Source organism: Brassica rapa, chromosome A06, assembly GCF_000309985.2.
Source record: "Brassica rapa cultivar Chiifu-401-42 chromosome A06, CAAS_Brap_v3.01, whole genome shotgun sequence".
Classification (NCBI taxonomy): Eukaryota; Viridiplantae; Streptophyta; class Magnoliopsida; order Brassicales; family Brassicaceae; genus Brassica; species Brassica rapa.
In genome coordinates this window covers 25,556,348-25,579,159 of record NC_024800.2, presented here as the reverse complement: position 1 = coordinate 25,579,159, position 22,812 = coordinate 25,556,348, and the positions used below count along the sequence as shown (strand labels likewise).

The window sequence follows — 22,812 nt, the reverse complement described above, 5'->3', positions numbered from 1 at the left end:
TATAACCGACAACTAATCTACATTTAGATATTCATGTGATCTAAAGAGATTTTATACAATATTTCATATGTAAAGAATCTTAACTTAATTAATTCTCTTTTCAATTATTTTCAAAATCCCGCCTAACTACAAATTAGAAATTTCAATGTATTAACATTGACGCCATTATTTTCTTATTAGCAACAGAATGACTGTGAGAATTCATTGAACAATTTTATACCTATCAACTTTGTTTTAAAGGTGATTATACTATTCCTCAGTTCCAGTGCATGTAACTGAGAACAAACCGTGTAGTTTCTGCTAACATAGCCCTTCAATGAAGAGGATGAAAAGAAAGCATCAACCTCGGTTTGAGGATGATGGTCATCGGCTGCGTTCCCAATCTGTTTCAAAACAGAGAATAGATCATTCTCAAAGAAAAGATGTCCCTTTGAGTACAGTTTTTGGAAGATTAAAGAGTGATATTACCAATAATAGAGTCTCATCAAGGTTTAAAACACAAGTTTCAGTGTCAAATCCTACAAACAAACGAGGTGTTTTATATTCTATATTGACCATTGTTTATATACCAGGTTTCCTCACGTTCAGCTAAAATCTCTAATTTCATTTGGTGTAGTTTGTTTTGACAAAAAAAATGATGAGAACCCTAATGACAAGAAAAAGAGTCGAAGAGATCAAGGTCTGTTTATATATCCTAATTTACTGATAATAGCTGAGACTGCAATGATAGATGATTAATTTTTTTGTTCATTATGTAATATACTAATATAATACTCCCATTTCAGGTATAGTAAGAGGATCATGTTCAAGTCATGTCACATTTCAAAGAGAAAACACACCAAATACAAAAATACCTATAACATCCACCAGTCATACTACATTTGATTCAGGAATTTCAAACACATCTTATGTAGAACATGATTTTCCTATAGATGATCCAGAGAATGAAGGTAAACCGTTTTCCATCCAGAGGATGATTTGAACTTTATGTTGTTTCGTCCCTTTCTAAATTCATACGTTAGATACTTTTATCATGTGTATGTTTTGCAGATTTACTGCGATCCATAGATGAGTGTGATGATCTAGAAGTCGAATGTAGTAGTCAGGAAAGTTCGGATACTGAAATTTCAGATGACGAACAGTCTGTTGTACAAGAACCACAGAAAGAAGATCAAACAGAGAGAGTTAGCTTTCTAGCAGCTTTATTTAAAAAAAACTTCTCTGAGGTGAAAAAACCACCGAAGCCAAAAGTGAAAGCAGTGTCATCATCTGAATATGGTAAGCTAAAATTTGTCAATAGATGGTTTCTATGTAGACTATTTTTTTCTAACCTATAAACATTATTATAAAGCAGATTATGTTGATGAAGGTGACCCAACTTACACCTGTGTTCATTGTGGAGCTATCATGTGGTTTGGAGAGCGCATAAATAAGACCAAATCTAGAAAAAAACCTATATTTACATTGTGTTGCATGCAAGGTCAGGTCCAGTTGCCCTTATTAAAGAAATCCCCGGATGTTCTAATGAAGCTTCTCACAGGAAATGATAAGCTGAGTAAACATTTCCAAAAGAATACCAGATCATATAATATGGTTTTTTCATTCACTTCACTTGGTGGTAAAGTAGATAAGTCTGTTAGAAAGGGAAGAGGACCACAAATGTTGGTGCTTCATGGTGAGAATTATCATCTGATGGGAAGTTTAACCCCACCTGAAGGAAATTATGCCAAGTTTGGACAGCTTTACATTGTTGACACAGAGAATGAACTTCAAAACAGATCTAAAGCTTTGAGGTAAGTAATTTAATTTTGCATATAAGTGCTTAAACATTACTATATGCGTGTTATATAAACTTATTATATCTACTTTACTGTTTTTCAGGAATGGGAAAAATACTCAGACAGAGAGTACAATCGATGGGTTGAAGAAAGAAATTATTCAGCCTATAATGATGATGTTGAATGATGTTAATCCATATGTTAAGCAGTTTCGATCAGCTAGAGATAGATTTCGAATGAATCCGGAAGAGACTTTCCATATGCGAATCGTAAGTAGAAGTGACAGAGATGGTCGGACATATAATATGCCAACTGCATCTGAGGTTGCTGCATTGATTCCTGGAGATTTTAATTTAGGAATGGATAAGCGGGATATTGTTCTACAGCATAAGTCTGGTAGACTTACAAGGATCGATGAGATTCATATTTCCTATTTAGCACTCCAGTATCCTCTGCTATTTGTGTATGGTGAGGATGGATTCAGGATTGGCATTAAGAAGGGTGTCACAGAAGCGTCGAAGAAACTCAAGAAAGATACTATCAGTATGAGACAGTTTTTTGCTTTCCGGATGCAAGAGCGAGAAAATGAATCACATGTTCTTCTATACTCCAGAAGGTTATTTCAACAATTCATAGTTGATGCATATACGACTATAGAAGCCAACAGACTTAGGTATCTGCAGCTCAACCAGACATGCTTGCGTTCGGATAGTTACGACTCTATCAAGGAGTCTGAAAATGCTGGACAGTCGGACATGAATGAACAAGGTCAGCAATTTGTGCTACCAGCTACTTTCACAGGGGGTCCTAGATACATGAAGAATATGTACTTAGACGCTATGGCCATTTGTAGACATTTTGGTTTTCCAGACCTTTTCATCACCTTTACATGCAATCCAAAATGGCCAGAACTTACGAGATTTCTGAAAAAGAGAGGCCTGAATTCAGATGACAGACCAGATGTTATATGTCGGATGTTTAAGATGAAACTCGATTCTTTGATGCATGATTTGACAAAGAAGAATATATTGGGGAAAACAGCTTCATGTAAGTTCGTTTTTGACTCAATCTTAGCTTAAAATATTTCTTATTATTTCTATACTGACTTGGTCGTTTTCTTACAATAATGGCAACTGTTTTTTTTAATATATTTCAGCTATGTATACTGTTGAGTTTCAGAAGAGAGGTTTGCCACATGCTCACATACTGCTTTTTATGCATCCTTCATCCAAATTTCCAAAAACAGAAGACATCGATAAAATCATATCGGCTGAGATTCCTGATAAGTCGCTTGATCCAGATCTCTACAATGTTGTTAAGGATATGATGATTCATGGTCCGTGCGGAGCAGCTAATAGGAATTCACCGTGCATGGAAAATGGACAGTGTTCGAAAAGTTTTCCTAAACCCTTTGCTGATAATACTAGAGTGAAAAAAGATGGATTTCCTGTTTACAGAAGACGTGAGCAATCTAACAGTTATGTTGAGAAGAATGGTTTGAAATGTGACAACAGATGGGTCATCCCTTATAACAAGAAACTCTCTCTTCGGTACCGAGCACACATTAACGTAGAGTGGTGCAACCAAGTTGGTTCCATTAAGTATTTATTTAAATACATTAATAAAGGAGCTGACCGTGTAACTGTGGTAGTTGAACCAACAGGGCCAGATGTTGCGAATCAAACAGCACCAAATTCGTCTGCAGGGAACTCAGCTACAGCGACCTCGGCCGCAGCTAGCTCAGTTGCAGCGAAATCAGTAGCAGCTAACTCGGCGTTAGGAAACTCTGCCATGGAGACTGGTGGTAACATATTGAAAGAAACTGTGGAGATTAAAAAAAATGAAATAAAGGATTTCTTTGATTGCAGGTAGTTTATTAACTGATCCATAAATATTTTATTTTCAGGAGGTAGTATTTATTTCAATCTTAGATTCTAACTTATATTGTTCTGATCAATGTAGATATGTTTCAACTTGTGAAGGATCATGGAGAATTTTTAAGTTTCCAATACATTACAGATCTACTGCGGTTGAGAAGTTGTCATTTCATCTTCCAGGGAAACAGACCATTATCTTCAAAGGGAAGGATAAAGTTAAGGATGTTGTCAGTCGTAAGCTCATCGAAAACACAATGTTCTTGGCATGGTTTGAGCTGTGTAAGGTTGATGCGTTTGCTCGGACTCTTACATATATTCAGATTCCCAACTATTATACATATTCGAAGAGTCAGAAGAAGTTCAATAGAAGGAAACAAGGTTTCAGTGTTGGAAGAATTAATTATGCCCCAAGGAAGCAGGAAAGCTCTTATTATTTGAGAGTTTTGTTGAACTATGTCAAAGGTCCTACTAGCTACGAGGATATTAAAACATATAATGATGTGCTTTATGAGGGGTATAAAGAAACATGTTATGCTCGGGGAATATTGGATGATGACCAGGAGTACATAGATGATTTGATAAGGCGTAGCTATGATAGTTCTGCAGCAGTTGTTCGTGATCTATTTGTTCTAATGCTTCTCTCGAACAGTCTTTCTCAACCAGAGGTGGTTTGGGAAAAAACTTGGGAACTCTTATCTGAAGATATCGAGTATAATCGCAGACATCATTTCAATAGGCCTGGTACACTACTAACTTATTATATCAAATTCCCCTATTGTATCTACGTTTTTGTCAAATTGTTGTTTGTTGATTGTTCTAATAATCAGCTATTTATTATGTGAGACTGTTGTTTTATTAGAGTTTACAGCTTCACATGAGAGTTCTTTTTGTGAATTGGCAGGACTTAAATTGACTGACAATGACAAGAAGTTGTATGCTCTAATAGAGATTGAGAAGCTTATGAAAAGAAATGGGAGTTCACTTTCACTATATGAGTCTATGCCAAAGCTTCCTGCCAATGCCAAATCGATTGAAAATGTCTTGATATTGGATGAGCTAAGTTATGATATGGAAGACTTGCAAGCCACTCATGATATAGATTTTTCAAAGATGACTGATGAGCAAAGGAAAATCTATGATGAGATCATTAGTGCTGTTGTTGAAGATAGAGGTGGAATGTTCTTTGTTTACGGGTTTGGTGGCACAGGAAAAACCTTTCTTTGGAAACTTCTATCAGCTGCTTTGAGGTGCAAGGGAGATATAGTTCTTAATACTGCATCATCCGGAATTGCTTCCCTGTTGTTACCAGGTGGCAGAACTGCTCATTCCCGTTTTAGCATACCCATCAATCCAGATGAATTCACTACATGTTCACTGACTCCCGGATCGGATAAAGCTAATTTGATAAAGGAAGCATCTCTAATTATCTGGGATGAAGCACCAATGATGAGCCGACATTGCTTTGAATCCTTAGACAGAAGTTTAAATGATCTAATGGACAATCCAGATAAAAAGCCTTTTGGTGGAAAAGTAATTGTGTTTGGAGGTGATTTTCGACAAGTGCTTCCTGTTATTACAGGAGGTTGTAGGGCTGAGATTGTTCTGGCTTCCATGAACTCATCATATCTCTGGGAACACTGCAAAGTTCTGAAGCTTACCAAGAACATGAGATTGTGTTCAAACAATCTCACAGATGATGAGGCAAAAGATCTGAAAGAATTTTCAGAGTGGATTTTGGCTGTTGGTGATGGGAAAGTATCAGAGCCTAATGATGGGGAGGCATTAATTGAAATTCCAAAAGAGTTTCTAATTATGGACCCTAACGATCCTATTGAGACTATAAGTCTGGCCATTTATGGAGACACTGATTCATTGAAAGGGATAAAAGATCCTAAGTTTTTCAAAGAGAGAGCAATCTTATGTCCAACTAATGAGGATGTTAATATGATTAATGATCATATGTTATCTAAACTCGAAGGTAATTTAGTGTTTTTTTACTGTATATATTTTCGTTATTTTTATTGACACTGACTCTTTTATAAAATTTGGTTATTTCCCATCAGGTGAAGAAATGATTTATATCTCATCTGACAGTATAGATCCATCTGATACTGCCTCGGTCAGTAATGAAGCCCTCAGTTCCGACTTTCTAAACAGCATTAAAGTTTCTGGGCTACCAAATCATAGTCTAAGATTGAAGGTTGGTTGTCCTGTTATGTTGCTTAGGAACATTAATCCTAATGAAGGTCTAATGAATGGAACAAGATTGCAAATTACACAACTTATGGATTTCATGGTGGAAGCTAGAATCTTAACTGGTGACAAGGTTGGTAAAGACGTTTATATTCCTAGATTGTTGATCGAGCCTACAGATAAAAGACTTCCTTTCAAGATGCGCAGAAGACAATTGCCTTTAACTGTGGCTTTTGCAATAACCATCAACAAGAGTCAAGGACAATCATTGTCTGAAGTGGGATTATTCCTTCCTAGACCAGTTTTTTCTCATGGCCAGCTATATGTTGCTATTTCAAGGGTTACTTCGAAGAAAGGTTTGAAAATCTTGATTGTGGATAAAGAAGGGAAGCCGCAAAATAAAACTACTAATGTTGTTTTCAAAGAGGTTTTTACTAATCTGGAAACCATAGATGACTGATGTGAGTGTCTTGCTGCGAATTTGTTTTGTGTTTTAGTACTTGCAGACTGAAATTGGTGTTTTGGTTGTGTTTTTTGTTGTACTACATTTGCTTTAAAGTTTTCAAAGTCATTTCCGATTTTGTACTAAATAAATTCTTTAATCAATCGGTTAGGAAGACTCAATCTAAAATATTTTATTCTATCTTACTAATAGAGGATTGAAATCAAACCAAACATGTATTGATCATCATGTTTTGACAAAGAAGAAATAACAGTTTGCCATCTAAAATTAAACTGACCATGTATCTAATAAAATTCAACAAAACATAGAACAGTTAATCAGCAACCCAACAACAGATATGCAAGATCAAGTACATGAATCTACAAACAAGTCAGTTTATATAGTTTATCATTTAAGTAATTGTACAATCCTAAAGCCGATAATCCTAGGATGATTCTACAAGTTCAGTTCACGATTTCTCGAATTAAATAAAAATTTAATATAGTACTAACCTTTGTTTCTGTAGTTTATTTTGTGAATTGTTCCAAAGCTGTATTCCCCAGTTTCTCTGGCATACAACCCTTATCAATGACCTATCAATATATGAGATGAAAAGACAAAAAAAAATAAGAACAAGGAAATAATATAAACGAAAACATAGCAAAAGATCAACAAGAGAATAAATAAAACTGTGTTGATGTGAACATATGTACTATGATTATATTTCAGGTCAGACTTAACTTTTTAAAATCTCTGTCAGGTTTGTCTTCTACTCTGCTTTTGTCTTTTTAAAGATCCATCGTTTAAACAATCCTGGCCAATTACCTAATAAAATACCAAGTTCCTTTTTCAGCTTACCGCGAGCAAGACAAATTAATAGAAACAAAACTGAGTAAGAAGATAATAATGATGATGGATCTAGAGATAGATCTAAGAGATCTATCGATATGAGTAAGAACCAGATTTTTAGATAACGAAACCTGATCGTTAACCCGGATCGTTTACAATCAGAAAATTATAAAAACTTACCGAGAACTCAGTTATCGATTGAGTTTGGTGATTGACTGAACGGTGTTTATCCTGGATTTGATATACTTTTAAAGAATTTTTGTTGGTGATTACAGAGATGAGTATTGTCTCGAACTGAGAACCACCGACGGAGAAGCAAAGAAAAAAAGGTTGTTGATTTTTTCAAGAAAACGTTAAAAGTGGTTTTGCTTCCCGGAAAAAAAAGGTGTGGCCTTATTTTACCTTTCGATGAATCTAATACGTTTTTAACTAATGGGCCATTTCTGTAACAACAAATATAATGCTTGAAAATTTAATGGATCATCACGTATAAAATATAAGAAACAAAATAGTGCCCATAAAACATATATGTTGCATGGTTTTATGTTGGACTTAAGGTTGACCCATTTATGAGACAAAGTTCAGACTTCTTTCCATTTAAAAAGATGAATAAAAACATCTATGTTGAGTTTAATGAGATAAACAAAATCAGGCTTTTTTGTTTTAAAATTATAATCTACTCTATTAAAATAAATCTAATCTCAGTTAATTTAAATTGACCATATATTTTTAAAACATAGTAAACTATATCTTAAATACGGGGACACAAAAAATTATTTTCCCAAATATGTTAATAATAGATTTTAAATAACATATAAATATATTTTAAAGAACATATATAACAAAAAAACACTATGCACAATATTAAAAATTTCTGCACACAAAAAAACACCATGTACAATATATGTTATAACAACATCACAGTTCAATATATCTTAAAAACATATTTTTTTTCAAGTCATTAACATAAAAATATTATATAAATATAATATATTACTAAATATTTTTTAAACAAAATTGGCAGAACCATATCCGCGCACAGCGCGGGTCCGTATCTAGTTCTATTATAAATTTGAGTTATACTGTAATGGTACTCTATTTTATAGTGAAAAAATGAAAAATAAAACGATAAACAAAAAATAAATAGAATACCATTGGAACATTTTTACTATAAATTCTATATTAAAGTGGAAAATATAAAAAATTTGGAGATGCTCTAAATGCGTGGATACCCACGTCTATTTCCACTTGGTAGATGTAAAATGAGTGATCATATTTCTAAAATCCTTTTAAGAAATCCAATGTTTTTGCTTTATAATTTTATGTCTTAACTAAAAGTACATGTTATTAAACGAATTTTGCCGTGAATTTAATAGGTTGCTGAAGATTTTTATAAAAAATATACATAAAATAACTTTGATAAAAGAACAACAAATTTATAAATAGTAATTAAAGTTCAGAGTTGTCAAAAAAAAATTAAAGTTCAGATATTAAATTTTGAAATCAGTGAATTTTACAAAGATCTAAGTCTTTATGAATTTTCAAATTAACTAAAGTACCATAACACCTTTAAAAATGTAATATCATTAAACCCAACAGGAATTATAAAAAGTAAAGAGAATAAATACATAAAAAAATAGAACACATCAAACATCACACATACACACAAAAAAAATTAACACAACTTTCTAGGTTTAGTGGACCTAATTAAAATCGTGTCAAGATTTTACAGATTTAGTTTGGTTGGTCAGAAGTGTATGATGACAAAATGTGTTCTTGTCGCTTGACTCGCTTCCACTCGCTTAATTCGTGTTAATGTTTTGTGGTTGTAAGATGAAAGGTTTAGTTTTGTTAGTAAGAAGTACGTGATGACAAAATACGTTCATGTCGTTTGCACAATGTGTTTTGTTCCACATGTTTCAAGAGTAAAATTGAAAGTCAATGATTTCCAATACGTCCACTCAGGTAAAACTAAAAGCGATACTGAAGCTCTTAGAGGATCTAGTGATATGTACAGTTCCGACGATTCAAAAAGACAGACGGACAAGGCCACAAATCGCATACGCAAACATAACATTACAGCAACGGCATAATGTTAATTACTCAAAACATTTTAAAAATTCTGATCACATAACTCGAATTGGAACAAGCTTAAGAGGTACTTTCTTGACGATAGTAAGAGTACCAGCTTCTTCTGTATCAATATCTTCATGTGTCATCCCATCAGGCAAACTCCAATCAAAGAAGTAAAGCAAGTTCAAGAGTCCCAACTCGACAGTAGCCATCCCCATGGGCATACCAGGACATATCCTTCTACCAGAGCCAAATGGTAAGAGCTCGAAGTATTGTCCTCTATAATCCACAGGGCTATTGATAAACCTCTCTGGGTTAAACTCTTCCGGGTTAGTCCAGAGTTTGGGGTCTCTTCCTATAGCACCAGCGTTGACCAAGATCTGTGTCTTAGGGGGAATATTGTAGCCTTGAACTTTTATGTGAACCATTGTTTCCCTTGGGAGTAAAAGAGGAACTGCATGATGTAGTCTGAATGTTTCTTTGATCACCATCTTTAAATAAGGAACTTTCTCGACATCTTCTTCAGTGATTGTCTTCTTATTATTGCCAAGAGCGTCTCGGATCTCCCTTTGAACTTTCTTCATCAGGTTAGGGTTTCTAGCAAGCTCTGTCATTGCCCATATCATGGTTATGGCCCCTGTGTCTATCCCTGCAAGAAATATATTCTACCAAACAAACAAGATAACTAAGTTAGTATTCAGAATTATATATTCAGTTTCCATGCCAATGTGTTTAAAGAACATGGAGAAATCTTGACTTACCAGGAGGACACCTCTGATATGATCTACCGTGAGATTCAAGGAACCATTTTGGCCTTGTTTATGAATCATATCCAACATAGAGTCGACGATGTCTTGGTGATCTTTTGATCTTCCAGTACTCAAATGATCATCAATCACACGTTGAAACAGATCATCAAGCTTGAAGAAAACATCGTTGAGTCTCTTGTGTTGTCCTGAAAGCCAGTCAACGAGCCATCCAAGTCCAGCAACTGGGAAGGAATCAGAGCAAGTGAAACTACCTAGGGCAGTCTCTGCTTCGAACACGAGCTCTTCGATCTTTTCCTTGTCGATAAACTTGCTCTCGTTGAAGTTTTGTCCCAAGGCAACTCTAAACAGGATACTCGCGGTTAGCCAGAAAAGGGCTTTGCTTAAGTCAACGGGGGACCTACACACAGCGGATTCCGACAGTTTCTTGACCATAAAGTTACATTCTTCCTCTCTAATATACCTAAAGGACTGAACCTTTTTGAGGCAGAACAGCTCACGCACGGCTAACTTGCGCCGCTCCTTCCACTCTTCACCGTACGGCGTGAAAGCGATGTCTTTAAAGTCCCGTGAGAGTAGCCTTGTCCCGACAAGCTTAGGCCTGCTGCAACAGTCTAGGTCATGAGTTCTAAGCACTTCTTCAGCTGCTTCTCTCGATGAGACCACAACGACAGGAACAAACCCAAAGTGGAGAAGCATCACTGGTCCGTATTTTCTGGCGAGACGTTCAAGTGACCTGTGAGGCAGTTCTCCGATTTGGTGTAAGTTTCCGATGACCGGAAACTTAGGAGGGCTTGGAGGGAGATTCCATTTGGACTGTTTAATCTTCTTTTCAAAGAGGATTAATGTAACGAGAGTAATGAGGCAAAAACAGAGCAAAGAGATTGCCATTGTTTTTGTTTGTTTGTGCTGCTATGGAATCGATATTGCTCTCTGTTTGTTCAATATATAGTTCAACACGGCAAGTTGTAACGTTGTCGATACCGAGCCATACAATTATTACATGAAGCAAAATAGCCAATGGTCTCGCGTCCCGCTAAAAGGACATCCACTTTAAAAAAAAAAGAAGGACATCCACTTAGAGTATCACATGGGTATTGTAAGATTAAACATAATTGTAAAATACAAGAAATAAAGTTTGAAAAAGATTCTTATGAGAACTTTTAACAACATTATGAGAGGAACTCAATAAACAATTGTCACTCATTAACTGTTTTTCACTTTACTTTTCAACTAATTTTTTTTACTTTTTTTGTAAAACTGGAATGGATTTGTTCTAAAACCACTAAAATTTGTCAAGTTTCAAAATTTGGATTATTTTAACTTTGTAAACAAACCACCAAATTTAACAAACAAGTATTTTGACTATAAATTGTATCTTCTTTGTTTTCAAATTAATATAGTTTTCAATCGTTTCAAAATTCAATACGATTTAAAAATATTATAAAATGAATGTCATTTTATGAATTTACTATAATTTTTAATAAAAAAATCTCCTTTATCTTTTAAAAATTAATAAATACTATTAGTGAATTCAGTATTCAATTAAAACTTGAATTGAAAATTTACGCTTTTTTACTTTCCTGAAAAAAAAATCAAATGATAGTTAAAATAAAATGGAAGAAGTACAAAACAATGAACCGTATGCATAAAATAATTTGGTGTAGTGAAACCATGATGAAAATAAATTACGAGTCAAATTCCTTTTAGTCATCAATTGGTAGACAGTTACTAATGCTGCTAGGCTGTTGAAATTAACCTTCCTTTAAAGTTCCTCGAAAGAACTAGGCTAAATTGGCCACTTGCCAGATTATTTCTGATTCAAACATCCAAATGTTTAAGAAATTCAGGATGTATTGCAAATAATACCAATAAATACAGAATTAATTAAACATCAACAATTTCTCTGTTCCGCATGAAGTCGCTTCGGCAACCATTAACGATCAAAACAAAAATATGGAAACGGCCATCAACACTGTGGAGAATCATTGCTCTTGATTTCAAAAACAATGAATTACAAGTAACATCAAATTACAGTACATACTATAACTCAAATTCAATATTACATGTCACCAACCGAAGCTATTATTATTTGGTTGGGGAATGATGCCAAAACATGCTTTATACCTAACATGACTACGATCAGTCGATCACCCTCGATTCTTCTTGAGGTAATTAGTTTTTAGGTCACACATTCTGCCTTTAAGGTTTTGCCCATTTCAAAGGGAACATGGTTTTGGGTTTAATGAGTTGATGGCCGTGCTCATTCTTTTTCGAATTCTAATAGCACAATCTGAATTAACCTATCAATATGAAAAATAAATTTTAACATGTTTACCCAAAAAAAATATTTTTCGGAATCACATAAGAAAACCAAACTCCTTTGAAACCATTCTTCTCTTTAACTAGTTTCTCGCATTAGGTTCCACGTTGTTTTTGGTTGAAAATTTGCTAAATTTATAATCTAATTTTTCATACAGGTTTGTCCTTTTTTTTGTCTACAGAGATTTGTCTTCTATAAGTCAAGATATGTAATTTAGATAATTTGAAAGTTTTGCTCTTAAACCAATTGAATATTAGCGGAAAAGTGTTGGGTAAAACTGAAATGATTAAAGAAAATTCCAAATGCGTGGATAGATATACATTTCTTCCCATTTAATAAATATGAAGTGATTGATCATACTTTTAAAATTTTCTTTTAAGAAATCCTATGTTTTTGCGTTATGGATTTCAAATTTTAACTTAAACTAAATGTTAGTAAATAAATTTTGCAGTGGATTTTAACAAGTTACAAAAACTTAGATAAAATAATATATGATTTTTTAAAAGATTATTAAACATCCAGATTTAAAAAGAATCCATAAACATACAAATTTATAAAGTAAATTTTCAAATTAACTAAAAGCATCACACCCAACAGGAAAGTAGAAAAAAAAATAAAGAATAGAATAAGGACCAATAAAAATACGACACTGCAGACTCCCACACAAATTTCCAAATTGATGTCCAGGTTTAGTGTTTAAGATTGATGGTTTAGGGTTTATAGTTTAGGATTTATAGTTTATGGTTTCGGATTTTATAGAATTTAAGGTTTAGAGTTTTGGGTTTAGAGTTTATGATTTGAGATTTTAAATTTAGGTTTATAGTTTAGATTTTAGATTTTTAGAGATTTGAGTTTTGTAGACGACGTAAACGTTGGTGTTCTTTTTCTTAGCCATTTAAAAAAAATATTACTTTTTTTTTAACTAATCTTACATGATACTTTGGTTAGGTATAAAAAGTGGGGTGAATTTAACAATTTATCATAGGAGTTGAACCCATGTGTTGTTCATAATTAAATCGTCCTAAGATTCTGTGGTTGTAAGATGAAAGAGTTTTTGGTTGGTTAGAAGTGCATTGATGACAAATAGCGTTTTTTGTCGTTTACAAAAATGTTCATATTTCACGTGTGTTCGTTTACCAAAAATAAAAATAAATATTTCACGTGTTTTAAAAGGGAAACTAGATTTTAATCCGCGCTTGGAAAGCGCGGAGTTGTTGGATTATATTATAATACAAAGTTTTATTATATCGAAAAACATAATTTTTAACAGCTATATAATCTACAAATTAGTTTATTTGAAATTTTATATGTACATTTTTACGTAAGTTTATTTTCGACATGAGAATTATATCCGGATCAAAAAAACAAACCGAACAGACCCAAAATTATAGGTTTAGTTCAGGTCCAGAGAAGATAACCTATTGGGATTTTTTAACATGCAGGTCTTTGTTTGAGTCCGGGTCTTACCCTAGATCCGATCATAAATATGTATTTATTAGGTATATTTGGATATTCCGAATATGTTTCCGTTATTATGGATATTGTTTTTAAGTTTTTGGTTTACGATTAGAGTTTTGATTTCAGGTAAATTTTTCAAATTAAAAAAAATTGGGTATTTGGATAAAATTTTGGGTATTTTTCAGTTCATCGTGTCAGATTTTGAATAAAATTTTAAATCTTTAGGTATTTGAATTTTTTTGGTATTTATTTGGAGTTTCAAATACTTTTCGTGTTTCAGATATTTTTCAGATTTTTCATATATTTCAAATTTTTTTCGGATCTTAAATACCCGAACAGATGTAGACCCATTACGTCCATATCAGGTCCAACAACCTTTTGATATAAATTTTTAACGTTATTGTACAAAAACATGGCTGATGAAATATTTTTCTGAGTAAAGGTATCATAAGAAATAATATTAAAATCTGTTAAAAATATTTAAAATATTGTATGTTTAGAGTGATTAATGTATTATCAGAAAAATAATAAATAGTTGTACATAACTCCAACAACTTTTTTATATCTAATATATTAAAACATAAGTCATAACTTCTTTTCATGTGTTATTTTTTTTAGTTTGGACCATTCTTAGAAAATATTATATTTTACATAAGTTCATTATTATATCTTTTAATATATTTTTATTTTTATTTGAAATACAAATGAATATATTTAAAATGTTCTAACAAAATCTTTTTAAAATCTTCTTAGAATCTTTTTAAATTTACTTTCAAAAATTAATTAGTTTTAATTTAAATTATCATAAAATATAATTAGAAATTAAAATTGAATATAGTTTTGGTTTATATACGAAAATTTAAATAAAATGAAATTAATTAATTTCAGAAATACATTTACTAATAATTTTTAAAGATTTTGTTAGAAATATATATTTTTTTCTATTTTAATTTTTTCAAATTTGTTTTCCAATAAAATAAAAATCATGATTTTTTGATGAGTGATATTTTTATTTGGACCATAATTTAAATTTTATATTAAATGTATATCACTAATGATAATATATATAATATTTTTAACTACTTTAATCATAATATCTTTTATATCTTTTAAATTTTTTTTAAAGATTTAAAATTCTAACAAATCTCTTGAAAAAGATTATAATAAGATCTTAATTGTCATAAATTGAATATAAATATTTTCAAATAATTTTGTAATTAGTAATGAAATTTTACTAAAAGAATAAAATTATATCCTATTTTATCAATTTTATAATAATATCTATCATTTTAAAATTAAAATGTTATATTGAAAAAAATATGATAAAGTTATTTTAAATCGATAAGTTAATATATTTTATTGTCATAAATATAAAATATTTATGCTAAAAATATAATATGTTGGTAGAACGGGTTAATATTAGTAAACTATATAATACATGTATAAAATTTTAACTTATTTTAAACTTTTTAATATACAGTAATTTATTATACAAAATTAATAAACATTAAAAAATTACTAAAAAAATCTAGCGATTTGAATTACGGATCATGATTATAATAAATTAAATACAAAATTGTTTTCATATATGTTGTTTCATGCATTAAAAAATTTAGTTTAACAATCAAATGCAAATTCAGTAGGACAAATATATAATAAGCAACATATATATGTGATGATTTTAATTTACAGCATGAAAACTATAAAATTATTATATTTGGCATAATTATACAAACATTTAAATATGTGAGTAACATTAAAAATAGATAATAATTATGTAAAACAAATATCTATATATATATATATATATATTATATATATATATATAAATGTGAATATATACCCGCACGATTGTGCGGGTGAAAATCTAGTTAGATTTTTTAAAACTCTTTCCTTTTTAATAGTATTGATTCATTTTAAGTGAAAAGTATATAAAAGTATAATATCTAAACAAATAATTTTCAAAATCTTGAATAATCAATACTGATATCGTGAAGTCAGGTTAGCTTTAATAGAACCAATGAATTTCTTCATTTTTGTGAAGGTAACATGAATATTCAGAAAAATCATTTTTAAATAAGAAAATATTATCAAATTATAGACGGTTGAAAGTTTAGTATATGATATGATAATTTTAGTGAAAAAGTTTATATATGATATGATTACTTTATTATAAACGAAAGAAGAAGTTAGAATGTACATATATATGTTTTGTAATTTATCTTGTTTTAAATCATATATTATATGATAAAAGTGATAATATAAAACATTACTTTCAATGTTTTTACGGTTAAAAATCAAAATGATAAATATAGTAATAGTAATGACTAGGATTTAGGAGTAAGATTTAAATAAATAAAAGAATTGACTAAATTATTGTTAGAGAAATATATGGTAACATATTGTTAGTATAAATTTAAGGTAATACTAATAAATAATGAATTAAATGAAAGGGTCCAAACAACTTTTATAAGTAGAGTTTTTTAGACTCCTTCACTTTTAATAGTATTGATAGAAAGCCAATGATTTGTGTCCACTCAACTACAAGCGATCTTATAGGTTTGCGTACCACATGGAGAAACACACTGTGTATCTGAAACCACAACCGTTTAATGTGTTTAACACATCCAGTTACAGTTCGGACGATTCAGGAAGACGGACAGACAAAGCCACAAATCTCATACGCAAACATAGTATTCATACATTTATGCTTACACCAACTGCATAATGTTAATTATTCAAAACATATTTAAAGTTCAGATCACATAACTCGAACTGGAACAAGCTTAAGAGGTACTTTCTTGACGATAGTAAGAGTACCAGCTTCTTCCATGTCTATGTCGTCAATGGTCATCCCATCAGGCAAACTCCAATCAAAGAAGTAAAGCAAGTTCAAGAGTCCTAACTCGACAATAGCCATCCCCATGGGCATCCCAGGACACATTCTTCTACCTGAGCCAAATGGTAAGAACTCAAAATGTTGTCCTCTATAATCCACAGGCTTATCGATAAACCTCTCGGGGTTAAACTCCTCCGGGTTAGTCCAGAGTTTGGGGTCTCTTCCTATCGCACTAGCCTTGAACTTTGATGTGAACCACTGTTTCCCGTGGGAGTAGAAGAGGAACTGCATGGTGTAGTCTGAATGTTTCTTTGATTACCATCTTTAAATAAGGAACTTTATCGATATCTTCTTCAGTGATTGTCTCCTTGTTGTTGCCTAGATTGTCTCGGATCTCGCTTTGAACTTTCTTCATCAGTTTAGGGTTTCTAGCGAGCTCCGTCATTGCCCATATCATGTTGATGGCCCCTGTGTCTATCCCTGCCAAAAATATATTCTACCAAACAAACAAGATAAATTAAGTTTTTTTTAATAAGTAAGATAATTAAGTTGGTATTTAGAAATATATATTCAGTTTATATGCTAATGTTTTTAGAGAAGTTGGAGAAGTCTTGACTTACACTGACGACCCCCCTGATATGATCTACCGTAAGCTTTAAGGAATCATTCTCGCCTTGTTTATGAAGCACATCCAACATAGCATCGATGATGTCTTCATGTTCTTTTGATCTTCCAGGACTCTTATGATCATCGATCACACGTTGAAACAGATCATCGAGCTTCAAGAAAACATCGTTGAGCCTCGTCCTGAAAGCAGGTCAACGAGCCATCCAAATCCAGCTAGTGGGAAGAAATCGGAGCAAGTGAAGCTACCGAGGGCAGTCTCAGCTTCGAACACGAGCTCTTCAATCTTCTCTTTATCGATAAACTTGCTCTCGTAGAAGTTTTGTCCCAAGGCAACTCTAAACAAGATACTCGCGGTTAGCCAGAAAAGGGCTTTGCTCAAATCAACCGGAGTTCGATTCACGGCGGATTCCGACAGTTTCTTGACCATAAAGTTACATTCTTCCTCTCTAATATACCTAAAGGACTGAACCTTTTTGAGGCAGAACAGCTCACGCACGGCTAACTTGCGCCGCTCCTTCCACTCTTCACCGTACGGCGTGAAAGCGATGTCTTTAAAGTCCCGTGAGAGTAGCCTTGTCCCGACAAGCTTAGGCCTGCTGCAACAGTCTAGGTCATGAGTTCGAAGAACTTCTTCAGCTGCTTCTCTCGACGAGACCACAACCACAGGAACAAAACCAAAGTGAAGAAGCATCACAGGTCCGTATTTTCTGGCGAGACGTTCAAGGGACCTGTGAGGCAATCCTCCGATCTGGTGTAAGTTTCCGATGACCGGAAACTTAGGAGGGCTTGGAGGGAGATTCCATTTAGAGTGTTTAATCTTCTTTACGATTAAGATTAGTGTAACGAGAGTAACGAGGCAAAAACAGAGCAAAGAGATCCCCATTATTTTTTTGTTTGTGCTATAGAATAGAGAAAAGAAAATGAAATTGCTCTCTGTTTGTTCCATCTATAGTTCAACTCGGCAAGTTAGGGCTGTTCAATACGGTAAAACCGAACCGTACCGAACCGAACCGAACCGAACCGAAATAGACAAAATGATTTGGTTTTGGTATATACCATATAAACCGAATGGATATAATTTTATAAAAACCGTAGGATTTGGATATGATTTGGTATATAACCGATTAAACCGAATAAACCGAACAAAACCGATTAAAAGTAGAAACATGTAAATATGTATCTATTTTATAACAATACATGAAAATTTATTTTTTACATAAGTTAAATTTGTGTTAATAACTATTACCATAATTTTATAGTAATAAAAAACTTTAATTTGTAAAACACTTGAACTATAACTAAATAATAATACATCGCAATTCAGACATCTTATTTTCTAAGTCTTTTTTTGATCTTTTTGCTTTATTTTAGTCTTCGCTACATTAATATAAAGATTATAATTAAATTTGATGGACAATAATTAATGAAAAAATTTCAATTGAAAAAACATGACTTTAATGTACACTAAATATGTAAGATTAGAAAAAAAAAATTTAATGTTTCTGTTTTGTTTCATATTTTTATTTTCAAAATTTCAAACTTTGATTTTAGTTATAGATTTCATTATTGTATTTGATGGTAGAAACATTTTTACTTTTTTGTTCATTTATTTGAACATGTAATATATTTTTAATAAATGACTGTGTTGACATATGACTCTAAAATTCATATAATATGATCTCAAACAAAATAATTATGTTTTTTTGGTATAAAACTGAATAAACCGAAAACCGACGGTATATAAACCGAACCGAACCGAAGTAAATATGGATTTAGAATGGTAGTTATATTTTACTAACCGAAATACCGAAAACTGAAAAAAAACCGAACCGAAACCTAACCGATATCCGGATTGAACACCCCTACGGCAAGTTGTCGTCGATACCAGATTTATACAATTAAATTAAGCAAAATAGTCAATGGTCTCGCGTCATGGTAAACGCACATCCACTAAAAGTCTAAAAAGTATCACATTGATATTGTAGTATTATAAACTTGATTTACTGATATTTTTAACGAGAAAACGGTCATTTAAATACCAAACTTTGTCAAATTTGCCAAAAAAAATATCAACTTTTTATTAAACCAAATAAATCACAAACTTTCATTGACCTAGCCGTAATAAAAATACTTTTAGTAAACTTATTTTTACCGTCAAATCTCTGTTACTGTTCACGGCACCTTAAACGTCGTCATTTTGAAAACAAAACAAAGTTTACAAAATCCCCAAATCGATACTCTTCCCTAATCCCAAATTGATTTCACTTATTCTTTTCTTTTGTGCGAGTGTTTGATTTACCTTCTTCTTCTTGCCTTATTCTTCTTATACTCTTCTCATTTGTTACTTTTACAGACTAAAAGCTAGTGATGAAGATGAGTTTGATTCCAGTTGCCAAACGAGATGCAAAATGAGGATTTTTTTCGAGGTGTGTTTGTGAGAGTGAAGTGTCTATATACACTTCGAAGACAAGAAAATTCTGGTTGTTCCTTTTACCGGTGTGAAACAAAGGCCAGGTTGATTGCTTTAAGAAGATGATTGATGAGTTAATAGAGAATGTTATTTCGACCAAGTTGGAGATGAGGAAGTGGAAACTCATTACTGAGACATGTTGTGGATTCGTTTGTTTTATGTTTGTTGTGATTGCAATTGTCTATCTCATCTATTAAGCTCTTGTGTTATGGAAGATCTTGTATTATGGAAGCTCTTGTATGAAGTGGAAACTCATTTGTAAAACTGTTTGAGACTGTTGTAAGCATCTTGAACTCTTTGTATCTTTGTCTCATTTGTAAGACTATTAGTCTATTTTTGTGTTTGAATTCTTGTATCTCTAACATTTCCCCTGTTTTTTTAATTGTCTTTATGTTATGAAAGAATAATTAGACACTAATCAAAACCATACATAAAGTTTACACAAAACAAAAAGAATCCAACGACAGCAAAGTGACTATAACATAAGTTCTACCTTGACTCAATCCACAACTAAAAGAAACAACAAGTAATAGATAAAAGACAACAACAAAGAGAGGCAACATATGCATCGTACGTCATCTCCTCCATCATTGCCTGCAACATCTTCAAAGTGTGATGATATAACTTCACAAGCTTCTTTTTCAATTCTTACTCCACGTCCCCATTATCTTCTTCTTCGTTGACCTCATTCCTTTTCACTTTTTTATTCTCATTCATTTCTTGTCGACTTCATCACCAGGTATAGGTTCACGCTTATCTCCATCATCAAAACTGTAGTAGACCTTATTTCATCACAAACAAGGCTTGAGGCTCGGGTTCTCTAGCTCTGCCTCGACGTAGTGGAAGCTTATTCTGTCTTTTCGTATAAGGAAAAAAAAACGATTTGCAGAGAACTAGTATTGATTTGGGACTTTTCAATTCTCTGTTCTAATTTCAAGTCGACGTCATTTTAGTTTCTGTTAACAGTAAACAGAGATTTAACAGTTAAATAGGTTGACAAAAAATGTATCTATTATGGCTTGGTCAATGAAAGTTTGTGATTTATTTGGTTTAATGAGAAGTTTGTATTTTTTTTAGCAAATTTGACTTTGGTATTTAAATGACTGTTTTCTCTATTTTTAACATATCATTTGTAACTTTAACATCTTTGACTATAAACATCACAGAGGTCCAAAATATTATCACTTGCTTTCCACATGCAAGTCATGCCAAAAGAAATTATGTAATCACTTGACCACCTTGCAACATCTTTGACTAAGGCTTAGTTTCAGAAAAAATAAATCTGAGTAAAGCACTTTCTAACAAATCTATTCCTTGTTCCTGCATACACCTTGTTTGTTTCTCAGATATTCAAACCTTAATTATTTTTGGTAAAGCCTTTGTGAATACATCAGCAACTTGATCATTTGTTTAGTAGCACACCAACTTTATCTCTCCATTCTTCTGTTCTTCTCTTAGATGATACAGTTTAATATTAAAATGCTTGATTTTGCCATGAAAGACAGAGTCTTTTGAGATAGCAATATCAGTTTAACTATCAACAAAAAATCTCTGTTGGTTCTTTTTGCTCCATATGTAGATCAATAAGTAGTTTTCTGATCCAAAGTACTGCCTGATTTACCGAGATATTTGCTGCAACATATCCTATTTTTTTAACACCATGAAAACATTCCTAATTTAAAAGTGAAACAGAAACCTGTTGTGCTTCTTATATCATCGTTAGATCCAGTCAATCACTATAAGAAAATCCGGCAAGCTTATGACTGTGAGAACATGTATACTTGATGCCATACACTGTTGTTCATCTAATATATCTTAGATTCTCTTGGCAGCTTGAAAATTTAATTCACTGGCACAATGCATAAATCTCGAGAGAACTTAGACCATTTCCAATGGTGCTCTATAATCTTTTCTATAATTTCCACTAAAATAGAGTAACTCTATTATAGAGTTGGTTTTGCTCCAATGGTTAACTCTATAATAGAGTTACTTTATAACAGAGTAGAATATAGATGAATGTTGCTTTTCTATTCCAAATATAGAGTGAAAAAATAACATTACTCTATATTTCACTCTATTATAGAATAGCTCTATTATAGAGTAACTCTATTATAGAGTTAACCATTGGAGTAAAACTAACTCTATAATAGAGTTGCTCTATTTTGGTGAAAACATATAAAAAATTATAGAACACTATTGGAGATGTCCTTACAAAAAAAAATTATGCCAGGTGGATGCGAGATACATCAAGCAACCAATCAAGCTCTTATGTTCATTTTCATATACCTTTTCAGCTTCCTCTTTGCTAAATTTCTTCTTTTGATTTATTTACGTGTCTTTGCTTTGCATTTTTTCTATTCGAAACTTCTTAAGAATCTCTTTTGCATAACTCCTTTGATGTATAAGAATCCCATTACTTCTTTGTTTCATTTTCATTCCCAAAAAATAAGACATCAAACCGAGATCTTTCATCTCAAACACTTTGAGAATTTCAAACTTGAAATCACCCACTAACATCTCGTTACTCCCTGTCACAAGCAAATCATCAACATAAATGGAAACCACAATTAAATTATCACTTGTTTCTTTGACATAAAATATAGTTACACTTTGACTTTTGACAAATCCCATCTTTTAAAGATGATCATCAATTCTTGTGTACTATACTTTTGGAGTCTGCCTAAGACCATACGAAAGTTGTTCTACATAGATCTCTTCTTCAAGATAGCCATTTAGAAGGCTGATTTGACATCTAAAGGAAACTCTTTCCGAGTATTTTGAGCAACAATGCAAGGATCATGTGTATTGTGTATAACCTTGCTCCATTATTGTGTTTTTTAATTATTAAGATATTTAAATAATATAAATATACTTACATGTCACATTTTAAATTACAATAAATTTTGATAATTTATAAAAAAAATATTAATATAAATTATTTTAATTCATATAAAATAATAATTTTATATATACAACACATATTTCATATATTTTATTTTAAAATATCAACAACCTATAACTTACAGCTACACCAAATTTAACTACATCAAAAGTCTCTGAAGAAAAAATCTACAGTAACAACTTTACAGCTACAACCAATTTATCTACAGCTAAAA

General features: G+C 32.0%; 1 protein-coding gene, 1 long non-coding RNA gene and 2 pseudogenes across 2 annotated transcripts; 2 read left to right on the top strand and 2 right to left on the bottom strand.

The window, feature by feature from the left end:
* Positions 1-514: 514 nt before the first annotated feature.
* On the top strand, positions 515-6,946 carry LOC117125968 (annotated as a pseudogene).
* A 2,165-nt stretch (positions 6,947-9,111) lies between these two features.
* LOC103875315 (cytochrome P450 71B19) lies at positions 9,112-10,927 on the bottom strand. The gene is made up of 2 exons (XM_009153825.3): positions 9,974-10,927; positions 9,112-9,877 (listed from the first exon to the last, which is right to left on the bottom strand). Exons 1-2 carry the CDS (start codon positions 10,868-10,870, stop codon positions 9,266-9,268), a joined length of 1,509 nt encoding a protein of 502 aa, XP_009152073.2. The 5' UTR covers positions 10,871-10,927; the 3' UTR covers positions 9,112-9,265.
* A 2,220-nt stretch (positions 10,928-13,147) lies between these two features.
* LOC117125970 lies at positions 13,148-18,425 on the top strand. Its single transcript, XR_004448432.1, has 3 exons — positions 13,148-13,158; positions 17,942-17,943; positions 18,193-18,425. It is a non-coding gene; the product is annotated as an uncharacterized LOC117125970 (long non-coding RNA).
* Positions 16,419-18,184, bottom strand: LOC103875314 (annotated as a pseudogene).
* Positions 18,426-22,812: the final 4,387 nt, after the last annotated feature.